This window comes from Chrysemys picta, chromosome 8, assembly GCF_011386835.1.
Source record: "Chrysemys picta bellii isolate R12L10 chromosome 8, ASM1138683v2, whole genome shotgun sequence".
NCBI classification, from domain to species: domain Eukaryota; kingdom Metazoa; phylum Chordata; order Testudines; family Emydidae; genus Chrysemys; species Chrysemys picta.
Window position 1 is genome coordinate 48,408,551 of NC_088798.1, and position 23,303 is coordinate 48,431,853.

A 23,303-nucleotide genomic window follows, 5' to 3' on the forward strand; every position below is an offset into this window, starting at 1 on the left:
AAAATGAAAAGTCATTTCAAACTGGAAAACTGGAATTTTTCATTTTGACAATTTTGTACCTTTTCAAAAAAAAAAAAAAAAAAAAAAGAGTTGAGAAACTTTCCCATGAAAAGTTTGTTTTGATCAATCAGCATTTTTGATGCAAAACATTTCATTGAAAAATTCCCAAACAACTCTTAGTAATATTGTTATAAATTTTAGTATACTGCATTTTGTATTTCAAAAGCAAATGGGAATTCTTACATGTAGTGTGCATAACTACTTTAATAATATATTATTCTACACTTAGTTGCAATGGAAGGTATAGAGTAGATTCATAATCCTTGTGTCTTTGATATTTACCTTATTCACAAAAATGGGAGCCATCTTTTCTGGTTTCCATTCTGTTGCTTATGTACCAGTTCCTTATAAACTTCTGACCTTAGAAACCTAGGGAAAGAGTCCTTGGCCATGAGACTATAGATTAGTCTCTGAGCATCATCAAAACATTTCAGGGTTGGTTCCGAGATATTCTGAGAGATGTGGTCTCTGGTAGTGAAGTCAATATTAATCTGGGGAAAGTAAGGTGTAATAAAATTAGTTTAAATTTTACTGGAGAGTTGAAGTTTGTATTCGTGCATGATGCAAATACTATTTGAATTTTTTCTCAGAATATGCTGTCTGATGCAAACTAGCACATAGTTAATGCCTTTATTTTCTAGCATATTGAATATTAGTTTATTTTGGCTCCCTGGGATTAAAGAGATGGTATCACAGAAAGAAGATAAAAAATGCCTTTGATTATCTAAGTATAGATCAAGGCAGGAAATTCTAACTCTTTATAATACAGAAAGGAAAGTATTTGCATTTCCTTTCAGAGACCTACCCTTTGCAAAAGATATTCTATAAAACATACAACTCTATCAACCGAGATACCTTAATTCTCCAGCCATTCTAGGGCTATTTGAATGTTAACTATTAACTAAAGGGAATTCTGTTCTCCCGATGAATTGCAAATGTGTAACTTATTAATCATAAGGGAAGTAATAAGTGTCTTTTGAGGTGAAAATAGACTTTCTACTTGTTCTTTAATTGGCTAATTATTAACAATAATAATAAAGTTGTGGTACATGAGAGTAGGATGATCACACAGGACTGGCTCTGGGTAGGGTGTAATGTGGTGTTCAGCAACATTTACTACTGTGCACCTGGACCAAGATCCAAATGGTCTGCTCAGAGTTATATGGCGTTTGAGGGGGTGCTTATTCTGTGTGAGCACGTAGTCCAAGTCACTGTCTAGTTCATAGTTATTGCACCATTATACCCACAGAAATGTAAAATTAGGCCAATACAATAGATTGGCTTTATTATCTGCTGAATGCTTGATAGGCCAGGAACCAGACTGTAGTTGAACTACACACTAGCTGAATAATCAATATGCTTCTGAATGTGGACTGATAAACTGTTTTTCTGTTTATGAAAGCATATATTTTATCACAATTTTATGCATTTCTTGTATTTATCAGTGTGAAGATTTATTGATACTTTTATCATCAGGCAGGTATTTTTCTTCAAATATTTATGAAACTATTATTTCTAATTTCCATTACAGGAATAAAACTTTTCTTTTTAAAACAGTTTATTGTTGGTGACTTACACTCCTCCCTCACTCAGAATGGGTCACTATCACCTGACAGCCACTGGAGAGACTAGACAACCAATATTACTTGACCAGAACCCCCTCCCCAAATAATCATCTCTCCTGTTACAGAGGTGGGACACAGGGGCTGGGAGTCAGGAGAGTGCCAGGGCTTCTGTCCAGTAGGGGAAGTGCATTGGCCTCTGTGTTCTGGGACTCCTGTCTGGGTAGTATCATCTAGCCAGGGCTGTGCTGAAAGGCCCAGCTACTCAGAGGGGGCTATCATGGGGGCCAAAACTCATAGGGTGCAGTGGGTATGGAGGGGGGAGGAAGGGTGCCTGGTGTCATGCACTACTTGTAGTTTGCAGGGTTGCTACTAACAGGTCAGATTCTGTATCAGATATGGACTGGCTCCAGCACTTCCTTCTTAGAGAGATACACCAGAGATATATTCACTATACAATTCTTTATTGCACTGTCAGTAATGGCTGTTGTGAACTTAAGTCTTAATGTATGTTACACACAGTGCCACCTAGTAAAACACAATCTAACATTCTATTAGATCTCTCCTTTAAGTTTTATATTTCTACTATTTTACAAAATCACGCTCTTTAGAGTTCAGTAGATCAGTCTGTTAAGTATCTGTGAATCATACTGGTTTTCTAATTACACAACTCAAACATATATCAACTGCCATGAGATGTCTGAGAAGATTGTTGGTCTTTGATCCTTTGATCATGTAAATTTTGAATACAAAACTTTTGTCTTTGTAAATTGTTTCTCTGGTGAACTGACACATGCAGTTCAGATTACCTCCAGAGCTAGTTAAAGAGATATCAGGTAATTTTGGCTCTGGGAGAGATTATAGGTGATTGTAAGTCCCTTTTGAGAGGATTGTCACATCTGATACTTAGTCATTTTAAAGTTAGTAGTCTTCCCAGGAATATTCAGTTTCACTCTCCAGGCAGGCTATGTGTCACCACATGTGATAGATCCCAGAAAAAATGGCTCTTGATTGTCTGAAATATTAGTCAACTCCCTGACTGCCTTGGTATGGCAAACAGCTGCAAAATGTCCATATTTTGTGCATTTATTACATATTTCATGTTTAGCATGACACATGTCTTAAGCTATGAATTTTTCCAAATCCTTTGCATTTACTCTGAAATTCTTTGTAGCCTGGGACTCCTTCATAGCCTCAGGGCTTCTATATTAATGACTTTTAGCTCTCATGGTGTGTCTGTTTACAGCTTCTAAGCTCGTTTCAGGTTTTTCAAGTTGCTCCTGCCTCTTCTTCTGTTGTTTGACTAGTTCAGACTGCTTTGCTAATGGGGTAGCAGCTTGTAGATTTAAATTTGTCTTTAATTGTGGTTCCTGTGAAATGGTTTTATCTCTAGGCTGAATGATTAGACTGTCTCTGATATTTTCATGTTTTGCAGTCCCAAAATCAGAGTTTTCAGCCAATGCATGCAGAATTCTTATAAAAGAGTCAACATTTTCTCCTCATTCTTGAATTCTCTGGTGAAAACGTGCTCTTTCATAAGCCACATTTCTCTGAGGTATAAAGTATGAAATCAAACAGATACAGAGCGCTTTCATAATAATCTTTGTGACAATCTTCAGTAAAGGCAAAAGATTTAAAGATATGTGTTAGCCTGCTTCCCCATAGCATAACTTAACAAAGATACCTGAATATCTTCAGTTTCCTGGTGGAGTTTTGTAGCAGTTCAAAATCTTGCAAAATACTGCTTCCAGTCTGTCTATTCTAAAGGTCTTGAAAACGGAAGTTCTCAGGGGCACTGAAGAGTGGCTTGTTGATTAAATTGATCCTGCAATATTTGTTGCTTTGTTCTTTCTGTTTGCAACCTTTGTTGCTATTTTTCTTCTATTTGTACTCTCCTCTGGCACTAGTTAGACTACCTTTACTTCTGACACAATGTCATGTGCTTCTTGTACTGAGTAGGCTGCAGGGCTGCTACTAGAATGTCAGACTCTTGTAACAGATATGGACTGGCTACAGAGTTTCCTTCTTAGAGAGACACACCAGAGATGTGTTCACTATAAGATGCTCTATTGCACTGCTAGGAAGGATGACTGTTGTGAGCTTAATGAAGGTATGTTACACATGACACCTCCTAGTGAACAGTATAATACAGTTTAGCATTCTGTTACACCTGGCAATCAAGTGGGGCAGCAAGCAGCGGCTGCTCAGAGGGGGTAGGTGCCCTGTATTCATGGGAGGCAGGGGGCAGGTGGTAGGGGAGTGTCTGGAGGGGGACAGTGTGCTAGGTACTCAGGAGAGCCAGTGGGCAGGGACTGTGGGGTACCTGGAGGAGGAAGGGGTACCCTGTATTCATAAGGGGCATAAGGTGGTGGGGTGCCCGCTGATAGTGGGTGAGAGGAGAGGGGTGCCTCAAAGGGGAGGGGAGTACCTGGTACTCACAAGGGGCAGCAAACAGATGAGAGAGGGTACTGAAGGGGTGCCCAGCACTCAAGGTGCGCATCAGAGAAGAGGTGCCTGTTACTCACCACAATTCAGCAGTTAAGGAAGCCTTCTGTTCCTTATGGACCTGTTGCTGCAAAGGTCAGGTCAGATGGTCTTTGCTGCCAGGACCCAGCTCTCTGCTCATTTTGCTTACTCACTGCAGAGCAGCTGCCACCGACCAGAATATCTGTCCTCTGCAGCGGCACACTGTGCCATCTAGCAGGGACTCTGCATGGAGGGACCAAGCCACCATCTCCCCTTCCAGAGTGAGGAGTTGGGTCCAGGGACTTCTGGCATGTCCAAAATTTGGGTGAAAATTAGTAAAAGTCAAATAATTTTTTTTAAACCCAGGAATTTTTCAGGGAAAATTGGTAAAAAATGAAAATGAAGGGCCTTATATATAATGTAGTCTTAAGGACATTTTAATGTTTTGTTTTGCTTAAAAAAATAAAGTCTGAGTATTACTTTACCTAATGCAGAAGAAACGACATGTCATAAAATAATTTTTAAAAAGGGGGATTCATGAGCAGATAAGTACTAAACTAGAGTCCCTCCCATTTAGTTACTCCTACTTGGTGCTACCAGCATTTAATTATAATAATATCCTTTTTGCTATCATCTGCAGTTTCAGGTAGATAATTTCACTCATGTTTTACATGCTTCAAATCCAGAGGCATTGAGTACCTGCAACTCCCATTGACTTCAGGAAGACAAAAATTATAGGAGTTGGCCTTTAATTTTTGTAATTTTGTTTGTAGTAATAATAATAATAATTAATGTAAAAGAGCTTTGATCAATCATAAGACATCAGGACATTCAAAACACTGTTACTATCAAAAGCAGAGGGATCAGTGCAAAGGCCACTGAGGGAGCACACATCATAAGGTAGTTAATTCACATATTTCTTCATTCACACAAAACCTTTTCTTTCGTGATCAAATTGAACATTGTGAAGGAGTATTTCTAAGGGAATGTTTCAATATTCATCACATCAAAAATATCTGTGTTAAAGGAAATGAACAAATAGTAGCCAGTAGCACACTTTAATTTACTTTGTGGATGGAATATAGTTTATCGTACCATAAAGAAGGATATAGTCAATGAAAAGCCAAGGAAAGTAAATGTACAGCCACTATTGCCAACCCCAACCATTCAAAAATCATGAGATTGGCTTAATAATCATGAGATGCATAAACTAATAAATTTGTGAGGGTTTTTATGTGCCTTATGGGTTTTTGAAGCTTTAGGGGGATTCCACCTGCCCCCAAAGTGTGTGAGAGCTTTTAAGGGTCAAAATTCAGCCTCAGCTACACATGCAAAAATGTGTCCTTCCCGTGATTACTCAGAGCGGGCTCCCCTTATCCTCCTCTACCCCTAAGATGAGGGAGCTGCCATCTAATCTCTCTCCTACCCCATCACTATCACTCCACCTTCTTCAGCCTCCCTTTACCCTCCATTAGAATTGCAGAGGAAGTCTGCTTCTCCCTTTCTGCACATGCTCCTCCTACATTCTGCACATGCACCTTTTACAGGGTCTCCGATGCTCCTCACAGTCTGTTTCCTAACTGTCTTGTCGAGAGCCCGATCTAGATTGGGAGCCGTTTTGCCTGTGGGAGGTGGCAGCCACATTTATTAAAGGCAGCCTCCCTTCCACAAGCAGACAGACTTCTGGGAAATTGCGATCATACTCTTTTCAACCCCCTTGAGAGTAATGGGAAATGACAGTCATTCTGAGTAAGGGAAAAATCACGAGTTAACATGACGAAAGGCTAACCTCATGAGACAGGTAAAAAAAGCCCCAAAATTGCTAGAGCCATGATAAAATTGAGAGTTGGCAATAATGCATACCTCTCCATGCATCAAAATGAGAATGCATGCATTAAGAGATAGCACTGAACCCAAACCCTGTGTAATGTTTACTTGAAGTGTATATTCAGACACTAGATGTCTCTGTGTGCTTTTAAGAGTTCTAAAAAAGGGTGTATTCCCTAGTAAATGAGGAAAGCAAAGCTGGAACTCAAGCTGTTTGGAAGCCTGTTTGGTTATTTGTAGTTGTAGTTATTTGTCTTTCATAAATGCGTCCTGTTGTAGACATACTCTGATCTTGAATATCATGACATTCTGGATCTGAGCTTTACAACTTGAGGACTATCCCTGGAAACTATTTGAAGAAAGTAAAAATGACTGTTTTACCTCCCTTGGAGCATCAGCTTGGATAAATTCTGAATAAATCTTTTGGGCTTTTGAGGCAATTTTAGCAGAAGACTTAGTTTTCTTGAAGTCCTCACAGGCCATCCAGAAGTCAATGTTCTCCTCACTGAACTCGGACTTCAGGAAAGTTCTAAAGGCAGCCAAGCCATCTGCAGAAATAGAAAAATAAATTAGAAGACATATCTAACCTATGTAGCAGTCCAGAGGATAAATCATGTTAGGGTCCAAAATCTCAATTCTTCTGTTCTTATTCAGTCTACAAACCCTTAAGACAAATTCAGCCTTTTGTTAGACTCAAACAAAACCTCTTTCATTTCAATGAAATTGTACAAGTATAATAGAGGGCTGATTTTGGAACTTTGTCTGAAAAGGACCACAGGATTTCGCTATATCAGCATAACCAAATGTTAACATTTGGGGGTTGATCACTCAGACAAACTCCCATTGAAGAAAGATAGTTGGTTTCTGTTAGTTTCTGCCCCGCTTCCCTTCAAATATTCGAAGTCATCAAAAAGAGTTTTTTTCCAACTCAGAACTGCAGAATTTGACATGTGAAAAGTAATTTTAATGGGAAGATATTTACTCATATTAGAAAGACTGACTATTTAATGAAAAATCTTAACTTTCCACTATTTACAGTATTACTGTAGTTCATATGAAAATTATACACCATCAGAAAAGGTTTTGGGATTTAAGCACTATGTTGGGACCTGGGAGATGCCCGTTCAGTTCCTGGCTCTGCCACAGAATTCCAGTGTGGCCTTATGAACTCGCTTAATCTCTCTTTGCCTCTATTCCCCAATAGTAGACCGGGGATATCCAGGAAATCCAGTTAATCTTGTCTATTTAGATAATAAGAACTCCAGGGTTGGGAGTCTCTCTTTCTTTGTGTTTCTACAGTGCCAACTGCCGTGGAGTTTTAATCTTGGTTGGGGCCTCTAGGTACTAGTAGGTAATACAGATAAGAAGTAATAATCCTGTACTCCACATCTTGTCATTTTAAAACAATTTTCTCCCATTCAGGAAATCCATTTCAGATTGATCCTGAGACAGTCTGTGGAAATTTAAAACTTATTTTGGGAAAGTGAAACTATATTTTTATTTAAAGCCCATGTAAATGAAAAGGGAATATTTAAGAATGCAATTTAAATTAAAGTTTTAAGACTTTATGCCTTTCAATTGAAAACTCCATCTGGCAACTGTACTTTAAATGCAGAGAAATTCATTATGTTCTTGAAAGCTGTACAGGATTTGTATTGAAATTGGCATTGAGATGGGAATGATGATGGGAATTTTGTCTATCAGTAGTTTCCTTGTTACAGAACTCTAGACTGATCCTGCTCCCACTGAGGTCAATGTGACTTTTACAATTAACTTCAATGAGAGCAAAATAAAACCCTCTGCTAGGCCACAAACAGTGGAAGGGCCAGGAAGGTACAAAAAGGGCAGGTCTTGGGGGCAAGAACTGTCTTTTACTCTGTGTAGATAGCACATAGCACTTCTCATTATCTGGACTAAATCAGGTGTATGTCCTGGGCCAAGGGAAAGGATGGCCAGAAACAATGACTGATAAGTTATGAATGGTGTATGATCTGAATTGCAGAGGCCAATTGGAAAGCTGCTGCTTGACACAGCATGTACCACTTGAGACAGGCATTCAGTTAAATCCTGAGGAACTAAGGCAAAAAAAAAACAACAAAAACGAAAAACCTGTTCCACCTGACATACAAAGAAGCCACCAAACAAAGGAGCCCCATGAAAAAACACACAACCCAGGAACAACATAGGTCAACATATGGGTGAAATATAGCAGGAGTGACAGCGCAACCCCTATAGTTAACTGTTTCCAGCCTATCCTCCTTCTTTCAGTCACTGATAACTTCCCTAAATTTTCACCTTTTTGGCTGAATGTTTTGGTTTTGTTCTATCTCTGCATGAAGATGAACTGTGTGTGTGTGGGGGGGTATGGTTGGAAGGGAGATTTGAGTAAAATCAGTTCAGCTGCAATGGAGGATGGGCAAGGAGAGTGGAAAACATCCTTTCTTGTTTAGAAAACAACAACTTGCAAGCAATTTTTGAATGGCTCAACAGTCACAATGGCTTGGGGTTTAAAGTTGATGTGGAAATAGCCCTGTCAGAGGAAAAGTACCTTTGCATGTTCCAAAGATAATTGGTTTGGTTGGAGTTACCAGTGCATATCAATGCACTGAGCATGCACAGATTTCTTCCACTTAGCTTGTAAAGTGAGCAGTTAAGAGAAGATTCTCTGTGCATGCATGGCTACTTTAGGAGCCCAGTTTAGAAATAACAGTAACAGGGAAAATTAGTTGGTCTATTTAGGCCACCTAAATTATCTTGGAAAGCTCCAATCCAAAGTTAACTTATATGGTTAACTTTGAGCAGGGCCGGCTCCAGGCACCAGCATTCCAAGCAGGTGCTTGGGGCGGCAATCTGCAAGGGGAGGCAGTCCGTGTGTTTTTGCCGCCCCAAGCAGCACATCGAATTGCCGCTGTGGACGACGGGGGCAGTCCGTGTGCCATTAGGATGGTATGCACGTTTCCGCGGCGGCGGCAATTCGGCAGCAGCTTCTATGTTCAGCTGCCTGTGGCAGCAATTCGGCGGCTTCTGTCTTCCGGCTGAAGACAGAAGCTGCCGCCGAATTGCCGCCACTGCAGAAACCCATGTGCCACCCTAATGGCACATGGACTGCCCCCGCCGTCCGCGGCGGCAATTTGGCGCGCTGCTTGGCGCTGCAAAAACTGCAGAGCCAGCCCTGACTTTGAGCATGCAAGTAGTCTTACTGAAGTGTATAAATTGAAGCTCGTGTGTTCGCAAGATCAGGGCCTAAGTTGTCTTTGTGATATAACTGCCTTGTTCTTTCAATGGTACCTGAGGAAGGGTGGTTGAAAAGAAAATGAATAGTATGTAGCTGCTTACTGCACATTAAGCATTGTATTAAAAGAAGACCTTAGGAAAAACAGAATATATCACATTAACAGTTTAACAGCTTAAATCTCAGTTCTACAAAAGTCCTTAAATTTACATCATTTTGGCTATGTAAAGGATCCTGTGACCTATAAACTGCTCTGTGCCATCTAGCAAGGGGGTTACAAGAATATCCTGATCCTGGTATGTACATTCTGGTTCACCAAAGACTATAATGTAAAGTCTTAAATGAAAGCCAGGGTCACACTGGTTGTTAATATTGTGAAATGTATGTACAGGTACTATGTAAGGAGTTATGTATGTATAATGAAAATGTGTTTTAAAGTCTGTATCAAGGCAGAGTTGACAAACAGTCTTTCTGTCACACAAAAGATGTTTATTGACCTATCTCTGTGCCAGCATGTTAAGCAGGGTAAGCTAACACAATGGTTACATATCTACATACCAAGTCAACAGGGGGCTGTGAAATCAACAGAGCAGCTGGTCTGTACACTCTTCCCTTGGGGACAGAAGACCTGGTATTTCAGTGAGGCATTCAGTGGATAAGGGACTGTACACTACAGAGGAATGCTTCAAAGGGACTTGGGGACTGGGGTGCACCTATTGTTGTCCTGCAAGGCAGAGTGATGGCTGGCATAGCCCAGGGGAGATTTTGGATAGCTAGTAGGCTGGTGGTGTCAGGGAATCAACACCCAGTTAAGCACAAGCAAGTCTCCCACTCTTTGGAGGCAGGAGAGTAACAAGGTGACTCTCAGTCCTGGGTACCCATAGAACTGTCACACTGTGTGAATGAGAATCAGGCTCTATGACAAAGACACGCTGTTCTCTACAATATTTTCATTGTCAGAAAGGCCTAAACAAACCACAATACCTCCCAGAGAGCAAAACCAAGAATTCCACAGGAATAGCTAAGTTTGTAGAGAGCAAAAAATTACCTCATATTATGTGATCATCTAATTATACCTATGGTGCAGATGTAAGTTAATGTGTGAGTGTTGGGGAAGGCTGCTTTATCTTGCTTTATTAGAAGCAAGAGGAAGACCAAAGACAGGGTAGGCCCACTGCTTAGTGAAGAGGGAGAAACAGTAACAGGAAACTTGGAAATGGCAGAGATGCTTAATGACTTCTTTGTTTCGGTCTTCACCGAGAAGTCTGAAGCAATGCCTAACATAGTGAATGCTAATGGGAAGGGGGTAGGTTTAGCGGATAAAATAAAAAAAGAACAAGTTAAAAATCACTTAGAAAAGTTAGATGCCTGCAAGTCACCCGGGCCTGATGAAATGCATCCGAGAATACTCAAGGAGCTAATAGAGGAGGTATCTGAGCCTCTAGCTATTATCTTTGGAAAGTCATGGGAGACGGGAGAGATTCCAGAAGACTGGAAAAGGGCAAATATAGTGCCCATCTATAAAAAGGGAAATAAAAACAACCCATGTAACTACAGACCAGTTAGTTTAACTTCTGTGCCAGGGAAGATAATGGAGCAAGTAATTAAGGAAATCATCTGCAAACACTTGGAAGGTGGTAAGGTGATAGGGAACAGCCAGCATGGATTTGTGAAGAACAAATCATGTCAAACCAATCTGATAGCTTTCTTTGATAGGATAACGAGCCTTGTGGATAAGGGTGAAGCGGTGGATGTGGTATACCTAGACTTTAGTAAGGCATTTGATACGGTCTCGCATGATATTCTTATCGATAAACTAGGCAAATACAAATTAGATGGGGCTACTATAAGGTGGGTGCATAACTGGCTGGATAACCGTACTCAGAGAGTTGTTATTAATGGTTCCCAATCCTGCTGGAAAGGCGTAACGAGTGGGGTACCGCAGGGGTCTGTTTTGGGACCGGCTCTGTTCAATATCTTCATCAACGACTTAGATATTGGCATAGAAAGTACGCTTATTAAGTTTGCAGATGATACCAAACTGGGAGGGATTGCAACTACTTTGGAGGACAGGGTCATAATTCAAAATGATCTGGACAAATTGGAGAAATGGTCTGAGTTAAACAGGATGAAGTTTAACAAAGACAAATGCAAAGTGCTCCACTTAGGAAGGAAAAATCAATTTCACACATACAGAATGGGAAAAGACTGTCTAGGAAGGAGTACGGCAGAAAGGGATCTAGGGACCACAAGCTAAATATGAGTCAACAGTGTGATGCTGTTGCAAAAAAAGCAAACATGATTCTGGGATGCATTAACAGGTGTGTTGTGAGCAAGACACGAGAAGTCATTCTTCCGCTCTACTCTGCTCTGGTTAGGCCTCAGCTGGAGTATTGTGTCCAGTTCTGGGCGCCGCATTTTAAAAAAGATGTGGAGAAATTGGAAAGGGTCCAAAGAAGAGCAACAAGAATGATTAAAGGTCTTGAGAACATGACCTATGAAGGAAGGCTGAAAGAACTGGGTTTGTTTAGTTTGGAAAAGAGAAGACTGAGAGGGGACATGATAGCAGTTTTCAGGTATCTAAAAGGGTGTCATAAGGAGGAGGGAGAGAACTTGTTCACCTTAGCCTCTAAGGATAGAACCAGAAACAATGGGTTTAAACTGCAGCAAGGGAGGTCTAGGTTGGACATTAGGAAAAAGTTCCTAACTGTCAGGGTGGTTAAACACTGGAACAAATTGCCTAGGGAGGTTGTGGAATCTCCGTCTCTGGAGATATTTAAGAGTAGGTTAGATAAATGTCTATCAGGGATGGTCTAGACAGTATTTGGTCCTGCCATGCGGGCAGGGGACTGGACTCGATGACCTCTCGAGGTCCCTTCCAGTCCTATAATCTATGAATCTATGAATCTATGAATCTGGGTGCTTTAATGCTAGTCATCTTTTGGCCACATGCATCACTGACTACACACCTTAGTGGGACTTTCCCCTTGACCTGTCCCTTTATGACCAGCCTCACCTCTTTTCCCAACTCGTCTTTTAACTTCTGGGCATCTGAATGGAGACATATTTATTTTGCATAATTGCAAAGTTCCAAGCTGGCAGAAATTAGGCTACTTCAAAACTTACACAGGGAGTCTGAGTATGTGTGCATGTGTGTAGGGGAGGTGAATGAGGGTAGCATAGCTCCCGCTTCTGCTAAAATCAGAGGAAAAACCCCTCTCCTCTCCCTGGCTTGCTGGAGTGCTCCAGCATGGCACCCCACCCAATCTGAATCTTCTTTAACCACTGCACTTACACCATCTTTCTGACCAACTTAATGCCTGACACTGTAAATTCTTACTCATGTGAGTAGCCTTTATTCACCTGTAGACAATGTATGTGAATAACTGTTTCCTGGATCAGACCCCTGCAGTTAATATGGAACATGACTCACCGATTACATCTCCAGAGAATTTAGTCCCAAATCTTCAAGGTGCCATTGTTTAAAATATTTTTTGCACATGTGAATGGACAGCAACAGACTACTTATCAATTGCATTATTCTAATCCTGTAAATGTAGAGAAACTCTTCTGTACTCAGGTGTGAGACTGTAATTTCAGAAAACTCCCACTTCCTTGGATAGGAAAACTGGTGTCCAAGTGGAGGACACTCTAGAAAAAGTTGGCCAAATTCTACCATCCTCTGCTATGGGTACTCGCCTAGCCCCACAGTATGCCAACATTTTTATGGCTCACTTAGAACAACGCTTCCTCAGTTCTCATCCCCAAACGCCCCTACCCTACTTGCACTACATTGATGACATCATCATCTGGACCCATGAAAAAGAAACCCTTGAGGAATTCCACCAGGATTTCAACAATTTCCATCCCACCATCAACGTCAGCCTGGACTAGTCCACACAAGAGATCCACTTCCTGGACACTACAGTGCTAATAAGTGATGGTCACATAAACACCGCCCTTTACCAGAAACCTACTGACCGCTATACTTACCTACATGCCTCCAGCTTTCATCCAGACCACATCAAACGATCCATTGTCTAGGGCCAAGCTCTAAGATATAATCGCATTTGCTCCAATCCCTCAGACAGAGACAAACACCTACAGGATCTCTATCAAGCATTCTTAAAACTACAATACCCACCTGCTGAAGTGAAAAAACAGATTGACAGAGCCAGAAGAGTACCCAGAAGTCACCTACTACAGGACAGGCCCAACAAAGAAAGTAACAGAATGCCACTAGCCTTCACCTTCAGTCCCCAATTAAAACCTCTCCAGCGCATCATCAAGGATCTACAACCTATCCTGAAGGATGATCCCTCACTCACACAGATCTTGGAAGACAGGCCAGGCCTCACTTACACACAGTCCCCCAACCTGAAGCAAATACTCACCAGCAATCACACACCACACAACAAACACACTAACCCAGGAACCTATCCTTGCAACAAAGCCCATTGCCAACTCTGTCCACATATCTATTCAGGGTACACCATCATAGGACCTAATCACATCAGCCATACCATCAGGGGCTTGTTCACGTGCACATCTACCAATGTGATATATGCCATCATGTGCCAGCAATGCCCCTCTGCCATGTACATTGGCCAAACCAGACAGTCTCTATGCAAAAGAATAAATGGACACAAATTAGATGTCAAGAATTATAACATTCAAAAACCAGTCGGAGAACATTTCAACCTCCCTGGACACTCAATTACAGACCTGAAAGTGGCAATTCTTCAACAAAAAAACTTCAAAAACAGACTCCAACGAGAAATTGCAGAACTGGAATTAATTTGCAAACTGGACACCATTAAATTAGGCTTGAATAAAGACTGGGAGTGAATGGGTCATTACACAAACTAAAAACAATTTCCCCATGCAAATTTTTCCCCTACTGTTACTCACACCTTCTTGTCAACTGTTTGAAATGGGCCATCCCAATTATCAGTACAAAAGTTTTTTATCCTGCTGATAATAGCCCACCTTAATTGATTAGTCTCATTAGCGTTGGTATGGCAACCCCTATTTTTTCATGTTCTCTGTGTGTATATATATCTTCCTACTGTATTTTCCACTGCATGCATCCAATGAAGTGGGTTTTAGCCCACAAAAACTTATGCCCAAATAAATATGTTAGTCTCTAAGGTGCCACAAGTACTCCTTGTTATCTTTGGGCTTGAATCTGCTCCCACTGAAGTTGGTGTCAAAGCTCTCAGTGACCTCAGGTAAACAGGGTCAGTAGATATGTTTTTATAGTTACAGGTACTTCTTACCTTTATTTGCTAGTAGTGTATCCACCGACTCAGACCATGCCATTGTTTCCCTAGGGGTTGACCTGTGGAAACAACATCTACCCTTGAAAATAGCATTGTGATCTTTTGCCTCTGCAGTCTATGTTAGTTTTTCTGTTGCTTGGAACATGTCATCATCACCTCATTAACAAAGCAAGATGAGTTACTTACAGCACTGCACCATATATCACAGAAAAAGGTTAAAAGGAAGTCTGACTTTTTTTAGCATACAGATAACCATAGAGTATTGCAAAATAGAATGTAATTTGACACTGGCAACTTGATTATTAATCTAAGAGACAGTAGTAATAATGTTTGCAATTGTCTGAACTATAATAAAGGAGAGATATTAGTCACTTTTCTGTAGTGGAGTGCTGGATTTCTTTTCAACTTTGAATGGATTAACCATTAATTTATATGACACTTTTTGCTTGCAATGACTAAAATTATCTAAAAGGTTATCACACTAGCAATGGTGTGATAAATGGGCTATTTCTCAGTTTCCTACAGTATAAAAATGTGGATCCATTCATAGTTTTGCTTCTTAACAAGGTTTTGATTAAGTATTTGTTAAAGCTGTAATAATCTGTCTTTTTTGTTTCCCACTGGTGTTGGAGACTCCCCCCTCCCAAGAAAGCTCAAGAATACAATTATTCAAGACATTTTCAGTTCTGGGCTGATGTATCTACATCTAGGAACCTGTCAGGGCAGAATAAGATCTTTTCCAAACTAGTTAATAATTTTAAGTGCTCCTTCCTTTTTTCCTTTCTTCCTTCCAGACTTGGTGCATGTGCAATATGGTCTAAAACAATCTTGCTGAACATCTGAACTGTTATCCATTGTCTCTCCATTGAATAAAACCCCTTATTATGTAAATCTTCCACCCTAAGGGGTATCCGATACAGAGCAGTCAAGTGGTTGTTTGTTTATATGTTCTGTTTATTAGGCTGGCTCCATTTTTTTAAAATGTCCAGATTCTGAAGATTTTACTGGACAGCAATATTTATAGCACAATTTGTCTAGTTTAGATCATTTTAAGCCACCTATCACTTATATTTTAGCATTTCATCAAGATGTGCTTTACATATTGATATACAGAGTGGAATGACTGTGCCATTCAAATGTACGGCCAAGTCTATACTAAGGCCATGTCTACACTAGGAAAAAATGTTTATTGTTAACTAAAATGTTATAATCCTAGCATAGACAAGGCAAGTTGTAGATTTAACACTTTAGTTGTCCTTAGGGTTTTCTTCATTCAGCTAACATGTTAAAACTACAATTTGCCTTGTCTAAAATAGCATTTTAACGTGTTTTAAATACACCATTTCCCCCCTAGTGAAGACCATGCTATGTGTAGTGAAGATGAGGATATGTGTAAATTAGGCCTGATCTACACTGAAAACTTACATTGACATAGCTACATCTCTGAGGTGTGTGAAAATACACATGCCTGAGAAACATTGCTCTGCTGACCCAATCCCCTGTGTAGACAGCACTAGGTAAACAGAAGAATTCTTCCAACGCCCTAGCTATTGCCTCTCGGAGAAGTGGATTAACTACGGCAGTGGGAGAACCCTGTAGTGAGTGTCTACAGTAAAGCCCTACAGCCGTGTATCTGTAGCATTTTAAGTGTAGACATAGCCTCAGAGTATTTTTCTATTAGTTAATTGATTGCGAATGGCAAATGTTTGTGGCTTGCCCAAGGGATCAGCCTAGGTAAACAATGACAAACAAACAGTTGGGTAGTGTCAATATGAGCCTTTTCAAGTGTGAAGTGTTCTGAGTTAATAAGTTCAAGGTAAAAATCTTGGTGAACTCATGGAGTAGATGACCCGTAAGATGAAGAGAAACCACCAGCACACAGAATCACATTGGCATGAGGGGGAGTTTGGTTACATGCACCAGAGAAAACTCACTAAAACTTCCATGACATTTGTAAAGGCTCCATTTTTAGCAATTATGAGAGAGGATCTAAGCCTCATTCTCTAATTCATAGTCCATAACCAAAAATTAGTGGGAGAGGTGTGTTGTACTGAGCAAAATGCCAGTCTGCCTATTTGAAAGGACAATGCAGAAACTGGCTGGGGCAGACATGTGCAGTCTGGTGTGTGAAGTATAGTATGTAAGCTAGTTTCTTAAGCCTTTCAGAAGCAATTATTTGGCATTGTTAAAGGTTTTTGGTATCCTTAGTGGCTCCTAGAGAAAGCAGAGTGTCCAAACTCTCTTGTTTGTGTAGGTTACTGGTTTGCAAAGCCGAGGTAGCTGCTTTGGATCAAGGAGGGCTTGTTGGACATACAAGTTGACCGAGATGCAGGGTTTAATAAGCTGGCTGAGTGAGGTGGGGCGTCACTCGCCTCCCTCTGGACACAACAGCAGGATCTCACTGACAAGGAGGTGTCAGAGCAGGAACTTGCTCTTTAGTCATATAAAATATTTTTTACCTCTGTAGCTAAGCTGAGATGACCATATTTGGTGTAGCTTATCAGAAGGGTAAATCAAGGTATGTTAAGCAAACAGCTTGTTTTAATTCCATTTTCTCTCCTTTTTTGTAAAAATTATTTACAAATTTGTTTAATATTATTGTTGTATGGGTAACTTCACTCTCATGTCCACAGGAGAAAAGAGTACTCCTCATCTCTAAGGAAAGGTGCTGAAGGGTGATGAGTTTCTTGAACCTATACCCTTCTCTGGCTCAGTCTGGACAGAAGTATTTTATTCCAAAGATTTGTGTTAATACTAGGCTACCGCTGGCAAACACTAGGAGTATATTTTCAGTGCACAGTTAACCTGCATGATTTCAAAGTTGCTAACTCTCTGAAAAACCCCATCTGATTCACTGCATGTCCCATTTGCCCATCTCCTCGGGCTGAGCAACCAGTCAGAGCAGCTATTCGAAGATCTCCTTTCTTTCCCCCCTCCCGAAAGCCATTCTTACAGAGGAGAGGGTGAAGCAGGGAGCTAAAGAACCCAGTAGGTCCAGGTAGCTCTGCTGTCTAATCCCCACTCCCTCCTGGGACCAACAAGGATGGCACAGCACCCTGCACCTCCCCCAACCCTGGGATGCTCATACCTACCAACCCTTCAAGTGGCTAAAGTGGGGATGGGTCCTGCCCCCAGGATGGTGGGAGGCCTGGGGAAAGAATTGCAGAGTGTGTCCACCCCACACTCATCCCGTGTTGATGCCTGGAATGGGTGGAAGGGACCCTGCTTTAGCTCCCGCAAGCCTGTGTGTGTGTGTGAGAGAGAAACCCTGGGAGGAGTGGGGGTGAATTGATAGGGGGAGGAGACAGGGTGACAGGATTTGGCTTGGAGGTTGGGGGCAGAAGTAATTGCTGGGCAGGGGATGGGCAGATGTGGCAAGCTCATGCAGCAGGGGCAAAATTCACTGTACCTGATATATCTGGGATAACAGGCAACACAATCTGTCACACATACACAGGGTATGGACTCGGAGGAGGGGAGGTGTATTAAAAACATTAAAAAAAAACTAAACCACAATATAATCTTTAGAAAAAAACCTCAAGATTTTTTGGCCATCTGACTCATGATTTTTGATCTCTTGAAGTTGGTAATACCGTGATTAGCACCCAGTTCTGAGCATCCAGGTTAGCTTAGGCTGGGTGTGAGCACCTCTGTAGAAAACTGTCCATGTTACTATATCCTCACTGTTTCTGCACTTGCTTGTGTGTGTCAGGGGACATATCTCACGGTTCTTTGTGCTGTGATACTCTCGTATTCTTTCCCAGTCAGTTATATCAGTTGTGGGAGACACAAAATGTCCTTCCAGAGAACTGTGGGAAGGGCATTGTGTGACTATCAGCACTTGAGTGATTTAGCCTATGTCTTTACTGCAAAGTGGGCAGTTTCCAGCCCAAGGTATAGCTCAAGTTCTAACCTATACTCAGGTAAGCTAGCCTGGGCTTAAGCACCTCCAAACCCTGGTCAGAGGTTCTTCTGTGTACATGGTCAGAGGTTCTTCAGTGTGCATGGTAAGGAAGTTTGGGCTAAACCCGGTAGGAGCCTGGGTTAACTATGCAGTGAAGACTTACCCTAGGTGGGAAATCAAAAGACCAAGGAGGAGATGTGAGTTGGAGGAGATTGTTGGTAAAAATGTTCTCATCTGAAAGACTCCCACAGAGTAAATTGGGTAAGGAAATCACTCATTGTATTCAGAACAATGAAGGGTCTAAATTGACCCTGCTAGGTTCCAAATATGCAAGTCTAGTTATTTCCTACCTCATGCTTAGACCATGAAGCTATGGCCTCTAATGAGGACAGGAGCTCAGTCCAGCTAAAATTAGACTTGGTGATTGTTGTCTCACCAAAGCACTGCCAGCCTCCTGTGTCTAGCAGGTATGGAGGCTATTCATAATTCTTAATGGGGAGGAATCTCTGTCCTCCGCAGCTGCATAAAACCCAATGAACAATTCTGTGCTGCTTCTTTCTGTGGAGTAGAAATGCAAGAGCAGATTCTTTCAGGGTTGACTGGACATCTGTCAGAGAATTTTATAGGAACCTTTAATGTGAAGTTTATGATGCTCTTATCTGACTGACAAATCTGTTCCTGAAATCATCTAAGGAATGTTCTTTATGCCAGTCGTTGACCCTAGCAGGGACTGATGCTCCTATATATACTGACTTAAAAAGATGTGTTTCCAGAGACTAAACAACTGGTAATGGCTAAAACTGGTCAAACTCTTCATTCTGAATAATATATTGAGGGGCTTTTTAAAATTTTTGACTCAGTCATGAGTACTATAAATATATTTGGTATTCTTAAATATTCACTGAGAGCGAGGTTGTCACAGCTATTACTGAGCTGCACAGGGGAGTTTGCGAGTTATATTCCACATAGAGTTATGAAAGTATGTTACAGACAATAATAGTATTCATTAATTGTATATTTATCAAAATGCAACATGGGAGCATTAATATGTTATCATGGGAGTGCCATTGTTTTCAGAGGAATTTCTATAAGGTTAGTGCATTGATACTATAACGTTGCAAGCATTATTTTGAAATAGCTGTCAATTTACTTGCATCATAACTGTGCAAAATTATAGACACAAAATTAATAAAATTGCATATCTATAAATGGAATCTAAATAAAGGCAATATATATTAAAACACAAATAAAAACCATAGCATATATTATATGAAATTGTGACATTGTTAGTTGTCTGACAATCTGTGAGCCTGTCAGCTCTCTGCTCCCTTTGGTGGAGTTATGCCAGCAGAGAAATTGGACCAGTAAATGTAACAACTTTAATCAAATATATAATAAATAAGTGGGAAGTTCAGTGAATATTTAACTGCTTTCAAATCTCCTGGGGAAGCAGAATGACAGACCAGGGCAAATCAGAAAGAATGGACCTAATCCTGCGTACTTTCCTCATGAGAGTAGTGCTCTTTGCTTCACTCAGAGTGATCTTACTGACTTCAATCGGATTACTCTCATGAGTATCGTGAGCAGAATTTGCCCCAAGGACCAAAATCAGCATATTAATTATAATCAAGGAAGGAAATAAAAACTGTCCAGGCTAATCAGACATCAACTGTCCGATTCCATACATCTTCTCAGATAAAAATAGCCATAAACAACAACTCACTTCACTGGCATTTTTCGTTCCACTGTCTGACTGTCACAGGTAATGCAGAATTTTTCTTTCTGACTGATCTTCAAGCTGAAGGTAATGTGACAGCAGGAACATTACAATTAGTATGCAAATAACCAAACAGCGGGTTGCAAATTGACATTCTGTTTTTACCACTTTCTTTCAAATTATTTCTGTTTCACAAACATGGCTTGTTTTTGATCATAGCCAGCCTAATTTAATCCCCCCCAGCGCAAGGAATAGCTATTTAATTAAACATGGTTTAGATGGAAACATCTCTCAAACTTTCTTTATACTCTGAGCAACATCTTCAGAAGACATCATCTTGTGGGCCACTTCCTGGTCTTGAACCCATGTTGTTACTAGCATTACGATCATGGCGAGAAAGGCGGCAAGCAGTGCCTGTTCCTCTTGCTCCTCTTTCTTTTTCCTACTTCCTGCCTACCTAATTCTTTCCCCATAAACAAAACAAAAACAAACAAACCCTACACTGCATACAACTAACAAAGCTGTGCCAATTCTTTTCCGAATTCATTTACTTTTATGTTGTATCTACAACTCCTGTCCTCCTTCTATATGTATCTTTCGATTGTAAGCCCTCCAAGACAGGATTGTTCCTTTTGTGTGTTTGTACAGCATCTTGAACAATGGGGCCCTGGGCCTTTGCATACTATAATAATATAAGTATTTAGTCCTACTACTACTACTTCTACTATTAGTAATGTGATCATGCAACATCCCAGTGGCAGCTACAGCAATTCTTTCAGAATACATCTCTTTTTGATATAAACTCTTGATGTATTTTCAATGCTGCTCAATGCTGTAAGTGTATTTTCTTTCAGGGAAAACTAATTGCACTGTCTCCTTCTGATTTTCATGTTCTCTTTCCTTTCCCTCTGTTATTTATCCCCGATCTTCCCAGCACTTGCTTCATACAACCTGATTCTCCTCCATCTCCTGTACATTTCTGTGTCCTCTTTCATGTCTCTCTCTCTCCCCCACTCCTCTCAACATGTTGGCCTGCAGACTATTTTCCTTCTCTTCTCTCCTCATGTTCTTCTGCTGTGTTGTCCTCTACACATTCTGCCCAGCTGAATGCTCAGTGATAGGTTTTCCTAGGTATATGAGCTGTATGAATTAATATTGTTTTGGGCAATGTTTAATCAAGTGAGACCTGCACTAAGGACTGTCTTAAATAAGTAACTCCCTGCATTAGGGCCCACTTCAAAGTAATATTATTCAGTTTCCAGTACAATTTTGGTTGACCTTTATTCAAAGACAGATTCTGCTAGGCAACCAATATTTGCTGGTATCCTGGAAAATCAATTGAGACAAGTTTTATTGTATTGGCTTTTAAAGGGTAACTGTAGGATGGCCTTAAAAAGCTTACACTGGCAGAGATTAGTTTAGAATTTTGAGAAGTTTGATTCACTATTCCCCTTAGAAGTATTTCAATATTTTGAAAATGTTATTAGTTCTTAATGTCTGTTTATTAAAGAAAATTTAAGATCTCAAAATTTAAAAAATTACTTTAGCTAATTTAATTTGTATTAAGTACTTCACCAATACTTAACAAGATCCTCAGCACAAAGATATTAGATATTTTTGTTGATAAGAAAATGTAGATTCTTGTCATTTTGATGGCAATGCTAGTTAAATGCAAATGTATCACACACACCAACAAAATCTTATCTAAAAATAATTATAAAATCTAAAAATTCAACATTGTTTAGAAATTCTTTACAATTTTATCAGTCCAAGATCATATAAGTAGTGGGTCGTTAGTGAGCCTAAAGAGTATTCTGAAGTATTTCATTTGTTTGAAAAAAGTAGCTTGGTTCCCACAGGCTATTGGTGTAATAGAAAAAATCATTTCAATATGTCTTTGTGTTATTATACATATATAAAGAAAAAGAGAGTCTGTATTTAGGGAAAACAACAAAAATTGTAAGGAATGTATTCAAATGATATTGATAAACAAGGATTTTCTTTTGCTTTCTAAGTCCTATATATAAATGGCCCAATATACTTGATGTGATTATTTCAGTTGTCATTGATACTTTGTTTCACAATCATCACACTTATGGCTTCCTTCCCTGCCCCTCCCCCAAATTTTTTTTATTCCATTTACTGTTCATCTTGGTTTAGTTAGATAGTGGCGCTTGTTTCTCAACATCCTGTGTCAATGCTACGGAAGTGCACTTTCCCTTTGAGAATACCTTCAAAGCAATTCCTGTGTTAGTTTTATGTTTTTCATAGATTTGCTTCATTATAATTTTTTTCTGAATTTCTAGGACTTTAACAGTCTAAGGGCTTGTCTACATGGCCCCACAGTGCAGAATAGAGGCATGTGAATTGCAGTATGCATGCGCTAAAGGATTGCACTGTGACTGCCCTATGTAAACCCTGCTAGCAGAAAATAAAAGGGTACCTAGTTCACATTACTGTAGTCCTGTTTCATACAGGACTACATTAATGTACATTAGGAAAGATTGATTTCTCGGTAGCATGGTCAAGATGGGGAAATCACAGTGCAATGCTTTAGCTTGTGCTGCAGCTCATCTACCTGTAGTCTGCACTCTGTGGAGGCCAATATGCTTTAGTACTTTAATTGGTTCTTTCTTTTTCACTTTGAATGATGGGAGATCTCTCGTGGAAGCTGTTTAGCATTTTAAGTAAAACTGGCAGCACATCCACCGTTCTGTGATAGGGTGGGATTTTTGTGCCAGCATAAATGTTCTGCTTCTTCCATACACAATATGTACATGACCAAATGTAGAGCTAGCGTTATATATGCATGACTTACAAAAGCCATCTATTGAACACATTACAGCGGAGAACAGTTCCAGTGAACTGCAAGTAAATGTTGTCGCTTCATTTAGCACTAGGCCATTAATCCTAATGTTTGCTCATTGTACATTTAGGTGCAGGCTGAGATATATGGCAGTGTTTGAAATGCTAGTTCTCAAATCTAAGTTTGCAGAGGAAATAGAATGAGATTTCACTATCAGCAGGCCTTCTTCAGAATGAGATACAAATGCACAGTCCTCCACACATACTAGCCCTCCAATTGTCTGATCTCTCTGAGGGGTGCTTGTTAGGAATCTGCTGGGTTGTGTGTGGAGGGTGGGGGAGAGGGAAGGGAGGGTCTGTGTGATGATTTTCCTTCCTGATCTTGGAGCTGTCTGGGCCCTGGGACAGATCCCAACATAAATTAGAACAGCCTAAGGGCTGCTATAAA

General features: G+C 40.3%; 1 protein-coding gene across 1 annotated transcript; it reads right to left on the reverse strand.

The window, feature by feature from the left end:
* Positions 1-347: 347 nt before the first annotated feature.
* On the reverse strand, positions 348-20,067 carry RGS21 (regulator of G protein signaling 21). Its single transcript, XM_005306869.1, has 4 exons — positions 20,057-20,067; positions 14,427-14,503; positions 6,297-6,463; positions 348-551 (listed from the first exon to the last, which is right to left on the reverse strand). The coding sequence occupies exons 1-4, from the start codon at positions 20,065-20,067 to the stop codon at positions 348-350; spliced, it is 459 nt and encodes a 152-aa protein (XP_005306926.1).
* Between the last annotated feature and the right edge of the window lie 3,236 nt (positions 20,068-23,303).